This window comes from Macaca mulatta, chromosome 6 (assembly GCF_049350105.2).
Source record: "Macaca mulatta isolate MMU2019108-1 chromosome 6, T2T-MMU8v2.0, whole genome shotgun sequence".
NCBI lineage: Eukaryota > Metazoa > Chordata > Mammalia > Primates > Cercopithecidae > Macaca > Macaca mulatta.
The window spans coordinates 1,300,895-1,317,453 of NC_133411.1; the positions used below are offsets into that span (position 1 = coordinate 1,300,895).

General features: G+C 59.2%; 1 protein-coding gene across 1 annotated transcript; it reads left to right on the forward strand.

Annotated features, from left to right (window-relative positions):
- Positions 1-3,672: 3,672 nt before the first annotated feature.
- Positions 3,673-9,368, forward strand: LRRC14B (leucine rich repeat containing 14B). The gene is made up of 2 exons (XM_002808423.4): positions 3,673-5,250; positions 7,716-9,368. Exons 1-2 carry the CDS (start codon positions 4,223-4,225, stop codon positions 8,359-8,361), a joined length of 1,674 nt encoding a protein of 557 aa, XP_002808469.4. The 5' UTR covers positions 3,673-4,222; the 3' UTR covers positions 8,362-9,368.
- Positions 9,369-16,559: the final 7,191 nt, after the last annotated feature.

The following is a 16,559-nucleotide window of genomic DNA, read 5'->3' on the forward strand; positions in this document are numbered from 1 at the left end:
AGGCTGGTTTTCCCAACAGGCAAAAAGCTCCTTACATAAGGAAAGACCTTTCCTGGCTGACCCTAAAGTAGCCGAGGGGACCTCACATCGCCTGGCCTGCCACCACCGCCAGGCTGCCTGACCAGCTCACCGCCTTGTTCCAGATGCTTCTGAAGCGATGCTTGCCTGGCCCCACCCCATCAGACGTCTGCTGGGCAGCCTCACTCCCCATCCCGCCTATAGCTCCCAACGGTCTCAAGCCCCGCCGCCCCGGTAACCAAGTGCACCCAGAGGGCTGGCAGGGTCACACGGTGGCAGGGGCCCATGGTCCCAGGGCGGTCATCTTCCCAGGAGGCCCGCCTGGCAGGTCAGAGGGCAACAGGAGGCCACCCCATCTCCCCGGGTTCCCTCGAGCATTCCTCTGTCAGGAGCGGCTCCCCCGGCACCCAGGCATCCCTGGCACCCCCTGCCCCCGCCCTGCTCTCAGGAGCCCCCTGCCAGGTGCTCTGACCACAGGAAACAGGAGCCCTCAGGGCCACTGCCAGAGGACGGATTCTGCTGCCAACCAGAGGTCCTGGGGCTGGCGGCGCTGGTGTGCCTGCCCTGGGCCTTCAGCAGCCCCCATAAGGAGAAAGCTCTGGCCTCCCGTTCAGACAAGGCTCCGTCCTGGGGACACCCCTCTCCCAAGGTCCCCCACATGGGGGCTTTGTTACTCATGCCTCCCAGACTGCTTGCTGTGTCAGAGTTTTCACACCTGCCTGATGTCCTGGCGGGGCTCACAGAGGACCGACCCTGCAGGGAGATGGTGACCCACCCTGAGACCCAGGAGAAGAAAACAGCCAGGGCCCAGGCTGCTCCCACCATCCCTGGGGGATCGGCATCTTGGCTGAGCCTGAGCTGACCACCTGGGGCATAGGTCCCAGATTTAATTACAAAACGATGGGTGAATGTGGGTTCTGTGTGCCTGTGACATAGACTGTTTTCCACACCGCCTGTGAAATGACACAAGAGCCTTTGTGTCACACGTGTAGCTGCTACGAGACTGACGCTCTTGTTCCAGATCAGAGCAGCAGACAGAACTGGCACGTTTTAGGGTCCAAACCCTGTTGCCCACGGAAGGCACCTGACACCGGCTGGGTGGTGCGGACCCCAAGGCCCCGCCCGGTCTGGCTGGGACCTGGAGCTCCCCTCAAGCTGCAGCTCCGCCCTGCACCACAAGGTGGCCTCGCAGAGGAGCCGCCCGAGCTTTGGAGCGGAGGCAGGTGCAGCGAAGCTCTCGGTGCTGCCGGGCCCCACCGTGTGTGTGAGGTCTCAGAGGCCTTGCTGGGTTCCAGGCCACGTCTGTGCTGTCACCGCTTTGAGGGGCAGAGGGTCCTGCGGAGAGGCCTGTGCGACGTGAGTAACAGCCGTTTTTCTTTTGACAGCTGGGATGGAGGTGGGTCCTCCAGGGAAAGCCCGGTCCTCGAGAGCCAGACTTGTGCACGGGCCTGGAAATGAAGCTCTCAGGCAGGGGCTGTTCACACCGATGGTCAGCACTGCTGCCCAGGGCCTGCAGTCACCCGTAATGGGCCCTGCCCCCTAGGCCTGGCCTCTGCTTCCCTCCTGGATGGTTCCTCTACCCCTGGTCCAGCAGGGACCCAGCACTGCCTGCCAGCTGTAGACCCCCATGCTCCTGCAGCCTGGAACTCTCCTGTCCTCCAGAGGTCATGGGGTGACCCAGGGTGGGAACACCAGACCCCCCTGCTCCGTGTCCACCACCCATGGCTGGGCTCAGAGTGTCTCAGAGCCGGGGTGAGCCATCCTAGGACCAGCGTACCCATGACCTTTCAGACCAGTGAAGGCCAGTGGGCGCGATGGTCCAGGTGTGTCCCCCACACAGGTCTGGCCATCTCTGCACAGAACTGGAATCTCGGTTCATTTCGGTTTTAGCAGGTCCCATGTAGTTAGCAGGACAGCACTTGAGTTAGGTCTGAGTCGTGGCATTTCCTGTAAGGAGCCCAGAGCCATGGCCCCAGGTTGGGACGGCGGCGCCAGAGCTGGGCCTGAGACTGATCCAACCTGTGCTGCTGGAATGGGAACCCCAAGAGGACCACCCCTCTCCAACAGAAGGGAAAACAGTAAGAGAGAGGGAGGCTGCAGGGCCCCAGACCTTGGCCAACCTTCCCAGCCATGGCCTCCGCCCTCCAAGACCCAGAAGCCCCGCAGCAACACCAGGGTGTTGGGCCACACAGAGCCCGGGTAGGTAAAGGAAGGTTCTGGAAACCACTTTTCAGAACCCAAAAGGTGTCTGGGAAATGGTGTTACCTGCTGCTGTTGTAAACTGTTTACTTTGTATCAATAATGAATTGTTAACAATTTTAATTAGAAAAATCAATGGAACATGTTTTTCTACTTGTCTTGGAAAGGGGCCGTGTGTCTGGGGAAACCTCTTGCACACCTCCTGAGGGGAGCCCCAGGGCCCGCATTGGCCGGCTGACGGTGGCCACCCCGAAGGGTGGGGTTGGGGCCTACCCACCTCTTCACACACTCGTCCGCCTGCCGGACAGTGCCTGGGCCCCACCACGGAGCACAGTGTCTTCCGCATGGGTCACCTCCCAGGGAGAGGCACTGCTCAGGCTCAGTGAACAAATCAGGGAGGGTCAGACAGGGAGGCTGGTGGAGCACCCATGACCAGCACCCTCCAGGCTTGCTCAGCAGCCTTCCCCTCCCACTGCCATTTCTGTCTCTTTCTGTCCCCCCCTTTCTGTCTCTCTCTCTCTGTCTGTCTCTGCCTACCAGTCTCTCTCTCTCTTAGACTCTTGTCTCTCCCTCTCTGTCTCTCAGGCTGTCTCTTTCTGTTTCCCTGTTTCTCTCCATCTCCCATCTCCCTCTCTGTCCCTCTCCCTCTCAGTTTCTGTCCCTTTGTCTCTGTCTCCACTCACTTCTGTCAGTCTTCCTCAGCCTCTGTCTCTCATGGCCGTGACCCTCCAAAGCCCGCGGACATGTGGTGCCCTGCAGTGATGTGTACAGTGAGGTGGGCAGCGAGGTGTGCAGCGAGGTGTGCAGTGATGTGTACAGTGAGGTGGGCAGTGAGGTGTGCAGCGAGGTGTGCAGTGAGGTGTGCAGTGATGTGTACAGTGAGGTGGGCAGCGAGGTATGCAGCGAGGTGTGCAGTGATGTGTACAGTGAGGTGGGCAGCGAGGTGTGCAGCGAGGTGTGCAGTGAGGTGTGCAGCGAGGTGTGCAGCGAGGTATGCAGCGAGGTGTGCAGCGAGGTGTGCAGCGAGGTGTGCAGCGAGGTGGGCAGTGAGGTGTGCAGCGATGGTGTGTGCAGCGATGATGTGTGCAGTGATGTGTGCAGCGATGATGTGCAGCGATGATGTGCAGCGATGATGTGCAGCGATGGTGTGTGCAGCGATGATGTGTGCAGTGATGTGTGCAGCGATGGTGTGTGCAGCGATGATGTGTGCAGTGATGTGTGCAGCGATGATGTGCAGCGATGATGTGCAGCGATGATGTGTGCAGCGATGTGTGCAGCGATGTGTGCTGACCCTGCCCCAAGTGGCAGTGTCACAGGGAGAGGTGAGTGCAGGCACCCAACAGCCATCCAACACAGTCAGTGCTGGGAGTGAACCATCAGGCACTGCCCCCCAACAGGCAGCACTCACAGGTGTATCCCATTCCCTGCAGCATTCCCTGCCATGCAGGTCGCAGGGTTGCAGACAGGACACTGCAGCTCAGAGACAGCTGGGGGCTCATCTAAGCCCATCAGGGAGGCTCCACCTCTCCCAGCCACTCGCTCCATGGAAAGTAGGGAATCACCCCCACCAGTTCCTTGGGGAGAATGAAAGACACAGGGAAGGGGCGAAACAGCAGCTCCATTCCTGGCCACTTGTCTCACCCCAGATGCGAAGCAAAGTGTGGGAGTGGCCCCAGAGGCCACTGTGGAAAGGGAGCTCCTTACCGAGTGAGGAGGCTCAGGGGCCTGGCCTGTTCTCTGCCCGGTTGACTGTGGGGGGCCCAGGGCTGGGCAGCAGCCCCGCTTGGATGGTAAACAGGACCTGCCCACTGGCCTCACCGGCCACCAGCGCAACACCTACCAAGACTGGCTTTCCGCAGCATGGAGCACAGGCCTCTCTGCCCAGCCCTGCCATGGGCACGGGCTGCCCTTGTGTCGGCTGGGTGCCTGAGCCAAGCAACTCCCAACGGTTGGGTGCCCCGAGGCAGGGCAGACACAGGCGTCCCAGGACCAAAATAGCAGTCAGATGATCACAAGGCCCCATGGCAGGGCCCCCAGGGCAGGCTGCTCACAGCTGCTGCAGCTAAAGATAGACGAGAAGGGCACGCGTCTTGGGGAAAAGTCGTGGGGAGCGAGCACCGTCCTGTCTGGGGCCATGGGCACAATGAGGTCACTGCGCTTCATTTCTGCAGAAGCCCTGGTGTCCCACCCCCAGGTGGCCCGGCAGAGCCTGGACAGTGTGGCCCACAACCTCTACCCGCTCCTGTTCAAAGCCAGCTACCTGCTGGAGCAGGCGGAGGTGACGCGCGCTGTGCTGGGGCGCTGGCCCCTGGAGGAGTTCCGGCTGGGAGCGCTGCTGGGTCCCAGTGCCGACCACCCCCAGGACCTGCGCGACCGAGCCTGCCGGGCCTGCCTGGAGGCGCTGGTGCGCGGCCTGGCCGACCACGTGCTGCAGGACCGGAGCCGCCGGCGGCTGCGGGTGGCCCATCTCACGGGCATCCGAGACGTGCAGGTGCAGCGGTGCCCGTGCGGGAGGGCGCTGGGCAAGTGGGGCCGCACCCGGCTGCTGGCCAGGACCTGCTGTGAGCTGCAGGCAGAGCCCCTCGCAGCCGGGCGCCCCGTCGAGGTCCTCGCCGACCTCTTCGTCACTGAGGGCAACTTCGAGGCGGTGGTGCAGGCTCTGAGGCCAGCGGGCCCGGCCCCTCTGCGGGTGCACTGCCCCTCGTTCCGGGCGGACAGCCTGAGCCCCAGCCAGCTCCTGCACGTGCTGCGTCTGGCTGGCCCGGGTGCCCTGCGCAAGCTGGAGGTGGTGCACAATGTGCGGCTGCATGCGGGCCACGTGCACCAGCTGCTGGCCCAGGTGGGCTTCCCCCGGCTGGCCTCGCTCACCCTGCCCACCAAGGCCTTTGATGCACCCCCCGCCTGCGCCTCCACTCCCGACGGTGAGGACCGCCTCCTCGCCTCCATCGCCCGGGAGCTCGGCAAGATGACGCAGCTCACCGAGCTCAGCGTGGCCTTCTCCAGGCTGACCGGGAAGATCCCGACGCTGCTTGGGTGAGTCTCAGGGACAGGACTGAGGGCCGGCTGGTGGCTGCAGAGGCAACCAGAGATAGTCCAGGGACTGCTCACCTCCAAGGCCATGAGGCTGCGTGGCCCCCAGCCTCTCACTCCGGGTGTGGCCAGAGCAACAGGACAGTGCCCCGCCAAGGGGCAAGGGCACTGAAAGAGCCACCAGGAAAGAACCGGGGTGCCATGTGTGACTTAGGGATATGGAGAGAATGCCAGTTAAAAAAAGAGAATATGCAAATTACCAAATAGACAAAACGGAAGTCCCTACATGGTGTGGGGAGTTGTCTATTGTGGATTAACAAATCACCCCAGCACCTGGGGGCTTCAAACACGGTTTTAGCTCAGAAATCTGAGCCCCTCGGTGCCTGCGGCTCAGGGCTGCTGTTGGCCAAGGGTGCCAGCTCATCCGAAGGCGGGATCCTCCCAGTCTCCCTCGAGGGAGGCCTGGGCTCCATGCTGCATGGACCTCCCCATGGTGGGACAGGAGGCTCGTGCAGGATCCTCTCAGCAGTTCTGCGTGAAGCGGGCGGAGAGGGCAGCAGCCAGGAAGGGGCCAGGCCAAGGCAGCCTCAGGCAGTGGTGAGGGGGATGCCCGGCAGTGGGTCCAACGGGGGTGCCCAGCAGTGGGTCCTGGAGGGGGAGTGCCCAGTGGTGGGTCCTGGGGGGTTGCCTGGTGGTGGGTCATGGGAGGGTGCCCAGTGGTGGGTCCTGGGGAAAGGGGTGCCTGGCAGTGGGTCCTGGGAGGGAGACTGGTGGTGGGTCCTGAAGGACAGGCACTTGGCGGTGGATATTGGGGGGTCACTGGGTGATGGGTCCTGGTGGGGCAACCTAGCAGTGGGCCTGGGGGGTACCCAGTTTTGGGTGCTGGGGGTGGGACCTGGCAGTGGATCCAGGGGGAAGGGGCACCTGGTAGGTACTGGGGAAGCACCTAGTGGTGGGTCCTCAGGTACTGGGGGGCGTCTGGCAGTGGGTTCTGGGGGCTGGGGGCACCTGCAGTGGGTCCTGGCAGGGCGCTTGGCAGTGGGTTTTGGGGGGAAGTGGCTGGCAGTGGTGGGGGTGCCTGGTGGTGGGTCCTGGGACGGGGGTGGCTGGCTGTGGGTCCTGGAGCGGCACCAGGCAGTAGATCCTGGTGGGGGATGCCTGGTGGTGGGTCCTGAGGGACAGGGGGCCCTGCAGTGGGTCCTGAGGGATAGAGGGGGCCTGCAGTGGGTCCTGAGGGACGGGGGGGACCTGCAGTGGGTCCTGAGGGATGGGGGAAGACCTACAGTGGGTCCTGAGGGACGGGGGGGGGGGCCTGTAGTGGGTCCTGAGGGGCGGGGGGGACCTGCAGTGGGTCCTGAGGGGCGGGGGAACCTGCGGTGGGTCCTGAGGGGCGGGGGGGACCTGCGGTGGGTCCTGAGGGGCGGGGGGGACCTGCGGTGGGTCCTGAGGGGCGGGGGGGACCTGCGGTGGGTCCTGAGGGATGGGGGTGCCCCGTGGTGGGTCCTAAGGGATAGAGGAGACCTGTGGTGGGTCCTGAGGGATGGGAGTGCCCCATGGTGGGAACTCGGGCAGGGGGCGTGCCTGGTGGTGGCTTCTCAGGTGGGGCAGGGGCACCCCGCAGTGGGTCCCAGGCCTGGGAGGGGAGGGTGCAGGACATTCAGGTGGGCTCAGGTGCAGGTGGGTGGAGGGTGAGGCAGTCTCCGAAGGAGAGGGTGGGGATGGGGCGGACCCCAGCGGTGTCCCCCTGCTCAGCGAGGACAGTGAGGCCGTGTGCCAGTGCAGTACTGCTCTGGAGATCTCCCTTGGAGAGCTCAGGACCAGAGCAGGTCTCACTCCAGCTGCCTGTGTTGGAGCTGGGCTGCCCTACCAACCAAGTCAGAATATGGGATGTGGGGCAAGGGGGGGTTTTAGGGTTAGCAGGTGAGTCAGAGGCTGGACTGGAAGCCTCCACGGCCCTTCCCAGCTCTGAAACCGTGAGGGCTTCATCCTTGTCGGAGTGGGGCGGTGCCGTTCTGTGGCCTCACCGCCCCCGCTGCCTGCTTTCTGAGCGGATGTTCTCATGGCCACAGGCACCACTTTTCTCAGACAACACAAAAGCAGTTGTTGACAAAACAAACTTACCATTTAGGTGCTGAGGACAAAAGCCAGACCTCTGGGTACAGCTGACTTCACCACGCGGCAGCCGGCAGTCATGGCCCACACTAAGCGAAGGCACGTGGTTGTGCTCCGGTAAAATGTTATTTGTGGACACCGAGTTTGAATTTCATGTAACTTTCACGTTTCACAAACTATTATATAAACATAACAACCACTCCTAGCTCGTAGACTGTATGAAATTAGGTGGTGGCTGGACATGGCAGTGTGTTGACCCCGTGATGGACAAACGGGTTGTTCCCATTCTCCTGAGCTGAGGGCTCAGGCGAATGGGACCCTCCTCTCACCCGCGTTCTTTCCCCTGTGTTCTGCAGCCCCCTGCAGACCCCGCTGCGAGTGCTGGACCTGGCCAACTGTGCCCTGAACCACGCAGACATGGCCTTCTTGGCAGACTCTGCCCACGCTGCCCACCTGGAGGTGCTGGACCTGAGTGGACACAACCTGGTCAGCCTGTTCCCCTCGACCTTCTTCAGGCTGCTCGGCCAGGCTGCCCGGACGCTGAGGATCCTGACGCTGGAGGAGTGTGGCATCGTAGACAGCCACATTGGCATGCTGATCCTGGGCCTGAGCCCCTGCCACCGGCTGCGCCAGCTCAAGTTCCTCGGGAACCCGCTGTCGGCCCGCGCCCTCCGGCGCCTCTTTGCCGCGCTCTGTGAGCTCCCCGAGCTGCGCTGCATCGAGTTTCCGGTGCCCAAGGACTGCTACCCTGAGGGTGCCGCCTACCCCCAGGACGAACTGGCCATGTCCAAGTTCGACCAGCAGAAATACGACGAGATCGCCGAGGAGCTGCGTGCCGTGCTGCTGCGGGCGGACCGAGAGGACATCCAGGTCTCCACGCCCCTCTTTGGAAGTTTCGACCCAGACATTCAAGAAACAAGCAATGAGCTTGGCGCTTTCTTGCTGCAAGCTTTCAAAAACGCTCTAGAAAACTTCTCCAGAGCACTCAGACAAATAGAGTAGTTCCTCCACTCGCACCAGCGACAGGTCTTGCATTTCAGCCTGCAGGTGCCCTGGGCTTCGGTCCTGGATCCGAGGCTTGGGCCCGGCATTCATCCCCCCCCCCCCCCACCACCACCACCACCACCACCACCACCACCAAAAGCAGTTCTTAGTGAAAATTGTAGGCGTGCCCGTTAAGCGCTGTAGAAGAGGAGGCCTTCCAGGAGAGGCGCCATGCGGTGCCCTTTAGTGGCAGCAAAGCAAGGTCCTGGAGGCAGGGGAAGCCACCGAGAGTGACTGAGGGTCAGTGGGGGCAGATGCCACATGGCAAAGGGCAGAGAAGTCCGGGAGGTGTGAGGAGCGGCCGACCTGGCCTCCGCACATCCGGGCACTGGGCGCAAGATGAAGCCTCGGGGGACAGATGTGACTGGGCACCACAGCAGGGAGGGGGAGGGGAAGAGAGAACGCATCACACAAACTGCACAAAACAAGCAGCCCATGGAAAACAACCGAGAAAAAGAGGTGAAAAATGAACAGCAAACCGGACCCTGCTTCCTCCAGCAGGAGGCTCCCACCTGCTGCTGGTCACATCCTGCTTTCTGCACCTGCCGCTTATGGGATGCGGTGGGCCTGCAGGGAATGCGGGGCTTTTGGTTGCTGTTAGCGACTTTTCTTCTCACTTTGTGTAGCCCCCCAGAACCGTGAGGGGCATCTGAGTGGGTGAGCACAGGCGTCCCCTGAAGCGCCGCCCGGACCAGGGCGTTCAGCGCTGCGGGGAGGCCTTCGCCCCACTGCTCCACTGTTTCTCGCCAGCATTCACTGTGTCCCACAGGGCTCCAGGCTCAGAGTGACGGGAGCTATTCTAAGTGTTTAATTGAAGGCCTAGCACTTGACCAGCCCCTGGAGAAGCTGACAACCACCTAAGACACATTTGGACTTGGTGTCCACCAAGAATGACTTTGTGCAAAGAAATGGCTGAGCACTAGAATAACTAAACGCAAATAAAATGTGTATTTCAGTGCAGTTCAGACAGGTGAGTGCTTGGTGTGGTTAAGTCCTCCTCAGACCCAAAACCAGGGATCTGAGTCACTGTGTGCCCATGGCTCCGCTCAGAAGTCATACCCCATGACAGCGCCCACCACGGGTGTGTCCCCACCCCAGGGTCCCGTGTCACCCCCTCCTCAGGTGTCACCCCCCTCCCCATGTGTGTCCACCCCAGGGCCCCCATGTCACCCCCTTCCCAGGTGTGTCCCCACCCCAGGGGCCCCGTGTCACCCCCTCATCAGGTGTCATCCCGAGTATGTCCCCTCCCCTGCTGCCCCCACCCCCGCTGCCCTGTCACCCCCTTCCCAGGTGTGTCCCCACCCCAATGGCCCCCGTGTCACCCCACCCAGCTGCCCCCAGGTCACCCCCACCCAGGCTTGTCTTCATCCCCTTTGTGCTTCTGCCCCAGGTGTGTCCAGATCCTTCTCTGCCCAGGGTAGGGGTTTGCCTAGGAGTTGGGTACCCAGCACGAGTGCCATACAGGAGCCTGTCTCCCAGGGGCATGTCAGGAATGGACGGTCCCCCGCTGAGTGGACAGATATGGTGACTTCCACCTCCCCACATTCGTCTCTGCCTGCTCTGCAACTACCTAAGTCCCCTCTGCACACTGCAGGCAGTGCTTACTGGAGCCTCGTCCAGGGACATGAGCTTGATGTTGCGGCCAGCTCTTGCAAAGGGGTGGGGAAGGTGCTGGGCCAACGTTTTTAATGACTTCTAACTGTAAAGCACAGAGTGGCTGCCACTGCTTTGTGTCTGAATTTTTATTGTAAGACTCAGCCTCTGGGCGGCATGGTGACCAACCTGAAGGCCTGTGGCAGTGGAGAAGGGCCCAGGGTGCTGGGTGTCCTGAGGCCTGGGATTGGGTGGGGCACACAGGAGCCCACTGGTGTCAGTGGGCAGTGCTGAGGTACAAGCTCCCAACATATCCGGCTCCACAGACTCCCAGGGGCTTCCCTACCAACAGCCCATTCTGATAAGGCCAGCAGGGCTGGGGAGCAGCACGGGCGGGATCAACGCCTCCCTCGCCCGTCCGTTGCACGTCTCGCACTTGCTTCCACTGCACTGATGGGCCGCGTCCTGCATGGCCGTTCAGCGTTCGCCGGGTCTTTGTCTTTGCCCGATCTTGTGACTCCAGTTCTGGGCCACACATCCAGCATCCCTGGGCCCAGGAGCACGCCTGCTGGGTTTTGATGGAGAGCACTTCTCTACCACAGAAACCACGGCCTCCCACACAAGGCAGGCTGGGGGGGGATCAGGCGAAACCATGAAGCAGATGAGAGTGCCGATCCGACCCAGCAAACGTCCATGGCAGTTGTGGCTGGGGTGCCCCTGGTGGAGCCTCAGGGTTCACCTGCCCAGGCCCTCCCCGGCTTTCCAGGGCCAGTGGGTGAAGTCAGCAGGGTCCCCACGGGGGCCGCCATCTGGAGCCACCGTCTCTGCCTCCCTCGGGTCTTCCACAGCAGTGTGGGCTGGCGCGGCTCCTTCAGAACATGACACTGCTTCCCGTCCACCATCCTGGCAAGGAGCGGGGGCCGTTTTAGGGGCTCTGACTCAAGTCCTTTCTGCTTTAATGACTTGTTCCGCAGGTCAGGAAACGATGATCCTCTCGCAGGCCCAGGAGACAAACGCAGGCCCAGTGGCGCCCCTGTGTGGCGGACGTGGCCAAGGGCCCTGGAACGTCAGGGTTGCTCTCGTCCACCGGTGCTCTGCTGCTCTCCCTCTTCAGAGCTGAGCAAGGCTCCATCAGCTGTCATCTCTGCATCCTGGAGCCCACTCTCCGTCAGCCCCACACAGCCCCGTGGGTGGGGGCACCATGCTTGACGCCCCCAGCTCAAAGCCTGTCAGTCACCCCACCCACCCACCTCTGTCAACCCAGAGCCCCTCAGCCCAGATCCCGTTCTCTGGCACCACCAGCCCTGGCCCATGGGGAGCAGCCACCTCGGAGCTATGGCATGATGCTGTCAAGAGCAGGGCCCCAGCACCCCCACCTCCAGAGGAGGCCCCAGCACCCCACTCCCTGCCTGTCAGCCACCAACCAGCTTCGAGAGGCTCTCCCAGCAGGGATGGGCTCGGTCCCAGTGTCCCTGCTGGAACATTGAACAGAGCCGTCTGAGTGCCCCAGTGTGGCACCCTCTGCCCAACTGCCTTTCTTCATTAATCCTCCTCACCCCACTCCCGACACCCAGGCCAGGCCCTGCACCTGCTCCTGGAGCAGGACTTGACTCCTCCAGCTGGACCAGGCAGGTCCTGAAAGGCAGGGCACTACCCGAGGGCTCTGCCAGATCCCCAGGTGAGGGGTGGGGGTGGCTGTGCTGGCACAAAGGGCTCCCGCGAATCTGGAGCTCACCCAGCAAACATCCAGGCGGCGGCGGCGGCTCTCAAGGGGCACTTGTGCTGTGAGCCGCAGAGCCACGTTCAGGCTCGTCTGGTCCTGCTCCCCGACAGCAAGACCCTTGGCCTGTCAGGGGGTCCACAGAAGATGAGCGGCCTGCGAAGCTGCCACAGAAGCCCTTCGGCTTCCACCACACGCCTGCTGTCGATGGTTGGCTGACTGAAGCCCTTTGTTTTCTCTTTTCAAGATTTCCCATGAAGCTAGCAAAAGCAACAAGCTCGGCAACCTTGATCTTCACTGTTCCCCCTCCGTTAGAACGCCGTGGCATGGTGGAGCCCAGTGCTTCCCCAACTCGGCCCCCACTGGAGCAGGACAGGCAGGGGCAGGCTCATCCCACTCCGTTAGAACGCCGCAGGATGGTGGAGCCCAGCGCTTCCGCAACTCAGCCCCCGCTGGGGCAGGACAGGCAGGGGCAGGCTCAGGAGCTGTGGGAACCACCATGTCCCACCACATGGCCAGAGAAGCTGGTTTGGGGATTGGCATGGCTATGCAGAGATATGACACAGAGTGACAAGTACTCCAAGGCCCCTGAGAATCCCTTATTTGCCTTTTTGGTTCTTCTCTGACATCTAACCTGCATTCTCCGTTCTTGCCCTGAAGTTCCGTGAGACAGCCTTAAATCCCTCTTTAACTTTCTAGGCGTGAAACCTCTGCTGCTTACAACCGGAATCCTAAATTAACAGAGAAATATGGCGAGAGGAGCCTTTTCAGCCTCAACCTATAAAACCCAGCGCAGTTACACAGGTCAAGGCAGATGGAGCAAGCCCAGCGCTGTCTACACAGTAGGCTGCCCCCATCACAGCCAGCCAGTGTCTAGAGCAGCTGCCTCCCCAAACACCCCGGCTCCTCCCAACATCGCACGGCCTGTCCTCGTGCTGGAACGAGGCACTGCGAGGAGGAAGCAGCTGCCGCTGATGGCTGCACACACTGCCGTCTGGTCTCTGCAACGTCACAGGTGTAGTCTTCAGATTTGCTTTGATGTAGCGAACCTAACACATGAAAGTAACTAGAAAGCTGTTTTCTCCCTTCCCCTTAAAAAGATGATCTTAGTACACTATGAAGCAATCACTTTTTAAACAATCCAACATAGAAATAGTCCGTTACACATTTTAATCAGACATAACTTCTCTTTTAACGAACACACAGGTTATTTGGTGAAGATTTTCCGTTGAAACACCCTGTAATTGGTGCAAGGTTCGCAGAATAATTTTGTCCTTATGAAATCAACATCTGCCAGTTCACACATACACACACATATGCACACATATGAAATATATATGAGAATTATATATCCTTATCGGTGACTGTTAACAAAGGAGGAAAAAGCGCATCTACCAAATGAGCTAACCAGACTAGTAGAGAAGTGCCGCCTCTTCAGTTTTGTTTTCGGAATGTCCAGGTCAATTGTGATGCCTTCTAATTTATTCCAAAGTCAAGTCTGAAGCAAACGAAATTAGAAAGTGCAATCTCAATGCCTCCCTGAAAAAGTCCTTCCTTTTTAAGTCACTGCAGCTTCATATACAATGTTCACTACAGACAAGGATTACAGCCGCCGCCCCTCCTCTGCCCTGCAGCAAACCCTCCTCTCCCTGAGGAACCTGGACCTGCTTCCGAAACCGAGGATCTCCCAGCGCTCCGCTCCTTATCCCGAAGGGTCCTCTCTGCCTTGCTGGCTCAAGGTTTTATAGTTACTGTGACCTCCAAGAAAGCAGCAGGACAAATAATGCTTTACTCTGATGTCGCTACAAACTCAGCACACACACCAACCAGCACAATGACCCTTTTTTGCAGCTTTAAACCACTTTGGTTGAGGAATGTTCTACCGTGAGCTCACCTTTCGGTACATCTGTGGAGTTACCAAATGGCACAGCACTGTGTAACTATTCCAAACCTAACACAATCCATTTCAAAAGGTGGTGACGTCACAGCGACACTCAAACTTGCTGATGGAAGGCAGCCATGCCACACAAACAGGAACTAATATCAACCCTATAGAAAGACCATCTTCCGGCCAGGTGAATATCAACCCTACAGAAAGACCATCTTCCGGCCGGGCGAATATCAACCCTATAGAAAGACCATCTTCCGGCCGGGTGAATATCAACCCTATAGAAAGACCATCTTCCGGCCGGGTGAATATCAACCCTATAGAAAGATCATCTTCTGGCCAGGCGTGGTGGCTCACGCCCGTAATCCCAGCACTTTGAGAGGCTGAGGCAGGTGGATCACCTGAGGTCAGAAGTTTGAGGCCATCCTGGCCAACATGGTGAAACCCTGTCTCTACCAAACATAGAAAAATTAGCCAGGCATGGTGGCGGGCACCTGTAGTCCCAGCTACTCGGGAGAATAAGGCAGGTGAATCACTCAAACCCAGGAGGTGGAGCTTGCAGTGAGGGGAGATCGTGCCACTGCACTGCAGCCTGGATGACAGAACGAGATTGTCTCAAAAAAAAAAAAAAAAGAAAGAAAAAAAGAAAGCTCGTCTTCCTAACTCTGCAGGACCGGGTCAGCGGGTCAGTGTCCACACCGGCTTGAAGGCTCTGAACATATCTATCTCGCTATAGAAGTAAGCTAGGCGGCCGGGCGCGGTGGCTCAAGCCTGTAATCCTAGCACTTTGGGAGGCCGAGACAGGCGGATCACGAGGTCACAAGATCAAGACCATCCTGGCTAACACGGTGAAACCCCGTCTCTACTAAAAAAAATACAAAAAACTAGCCAGGCGAGGTGGCGGGCGCCTGTAGTCCCAGCTACTTGGGAGGCTGAGGCAGGAGAATGGTGTGAATCCGGGAGGCGGAGCTTGCAGTGAGCTGAGATCCAGCCACTGCACTCCAGCCTGGGCGACAGAGCAAGACTCTGTCTCAAAAAAAAAAAAAGAAGGAAGCTAGGCTGACAGCACCCTGGACATTAGAAACAGGATGAGGATTAACAATTCGCCTCAAAAATCATTCACCTACAAAGTAGCTGACTGTATTTTCTTCATTTGAAGACAAACATGGAGTGGTTCCCACGGGACACCCAGCACACCAGACTGCTGCGGTGTGGAGCCTGCACCACTCTCTAGGCAGGGGTCTGACGCATCAGGAAGTACGAACAATGAGAGGAAGAGTTTCGTCCAGATTTACCGAAAAAATGACTTTTTAGGGGCCGGGTGCAGTGGCCCATGCCTGTAATCCCAGCACTTCGGGAGGCCGAGGGCGGTGGATTACCTGAGGTCAGGAGTTCGAGACCAGCCTGGCCAATATGGTGAAACCCCATCTTTACTAACAACACAAAAATTAGGTGGGTGTGGTGGCGTGCGCCCATAATCCCAGCTACTCAGGAGGCTAAGGCAGGAAAATTGCTTGAACCCAGGAGGCAGAGGCTGTAGCGAGCCGAGATCACACCACTGCACACCTGCCTGGGTGACAGAGAGAGATTCCCTCTCAAAAAAATAAAAATAAAAATGAGTTTCTCAGATAAAGCGATGGTGGTAGAGCAGAAAGACACGCTAGCAGCCACTGAAGAGGAGCATCTGAGCACCCTTACAGGGCGTGGGTGCCGAGAGCAGAGCCTGCGGGAGGCCCGTGTCTGTTGCAGGCAGCGCACGTCGCTCTGAGCCCGCCTCTGCCGTGCTCACGGGGTTCCAAGGATTTCAAACAATGCACGAGTGCAAAGCGTGTACAGCTCAGGGCGTAGTAACATGTGCTCCAGGAATAGTGGCCCTCACACTGCCACGTGGGTTCTATAAGCTTAGGATTTTTAACAGTTTGTCCTATTCCTGTACAGACAGGCAGGCGGGGAGAACACAGCCCTTGAAAGCAGACGGACAACGCCGCTCCCGCTTCTGCCTGGCCACAAACTATCCGGTAACTGCACACAGGTCACTCTCGGTTCTGGAGAACAGGTGCCTGGGCTCAGACTGGCTCCAACACCACTACCTGCGTGGCCTCAGGCAGCTCAGCTCTTCCACAGCTCCGTAAAGTGAGGTGCGTGGGGACGAATTCACACGGCAGGCCCAAGGCTGTGTCCTACCAGGGCCTGTGTGCAAGGCTGGCCCTTGACTGACATCTGAGAACTCGGATTCTGGGCGAGTTCCCAGTACCATTAACTCCTACAAGTGGCTCTGTGCCCGCAGTGCTTGTGCACCTGGCACAGACCGCACCAAGCCCACCCTCCTTCTGGACAAGTCGGAAATTTCCACACAGGCCAGGCAGGGGGAACCATGTGACCAGCCCTTAGCAAAAGCCGGGTGCTGAGTCTCCAGCGAGCTTGTTCTTACAGTCAGGTGTGTCCTGTGTGACTCCAGGGAGTGGCCCCTGGGGCGCCCTGCACGTGGCTCCTCTGAGCACCACCCACACACCCTCTCCCTTTGCTGATTCTGCTTTGTGCCGAGTACAGCCCTGTGCTGAGTCCTGTGAGATCTCCCAGCAGGTTACGCAACCGGGGGCTGGCCTTGGGGCACCCCCGCAAAGAATAATAGTAATACCTACTTCACAGGATTAGACTGGGGATCCCATGAGCGAAGAGGTTACAGGCTCAGTTCCCAGCAGCTATGTGTGACACGGGGCGGTAATACCTGTCTACCACGTCGGTTGCAGTAAACAATGAGATAATATATATAAAAATATTTTGTAAAGAGTGAAGAATTACACAAATAAAAAGTGGCATTATTACTCATAAATGGCAAGTATTTTTGAGTATATATCATTGCTAATAAATATCTGCTTGCTGAATACAGACACAAGCCAAATTCCAAACACACATTAGGTACCAACTGGATACAAGAAACTCTTGGTGTTTCCT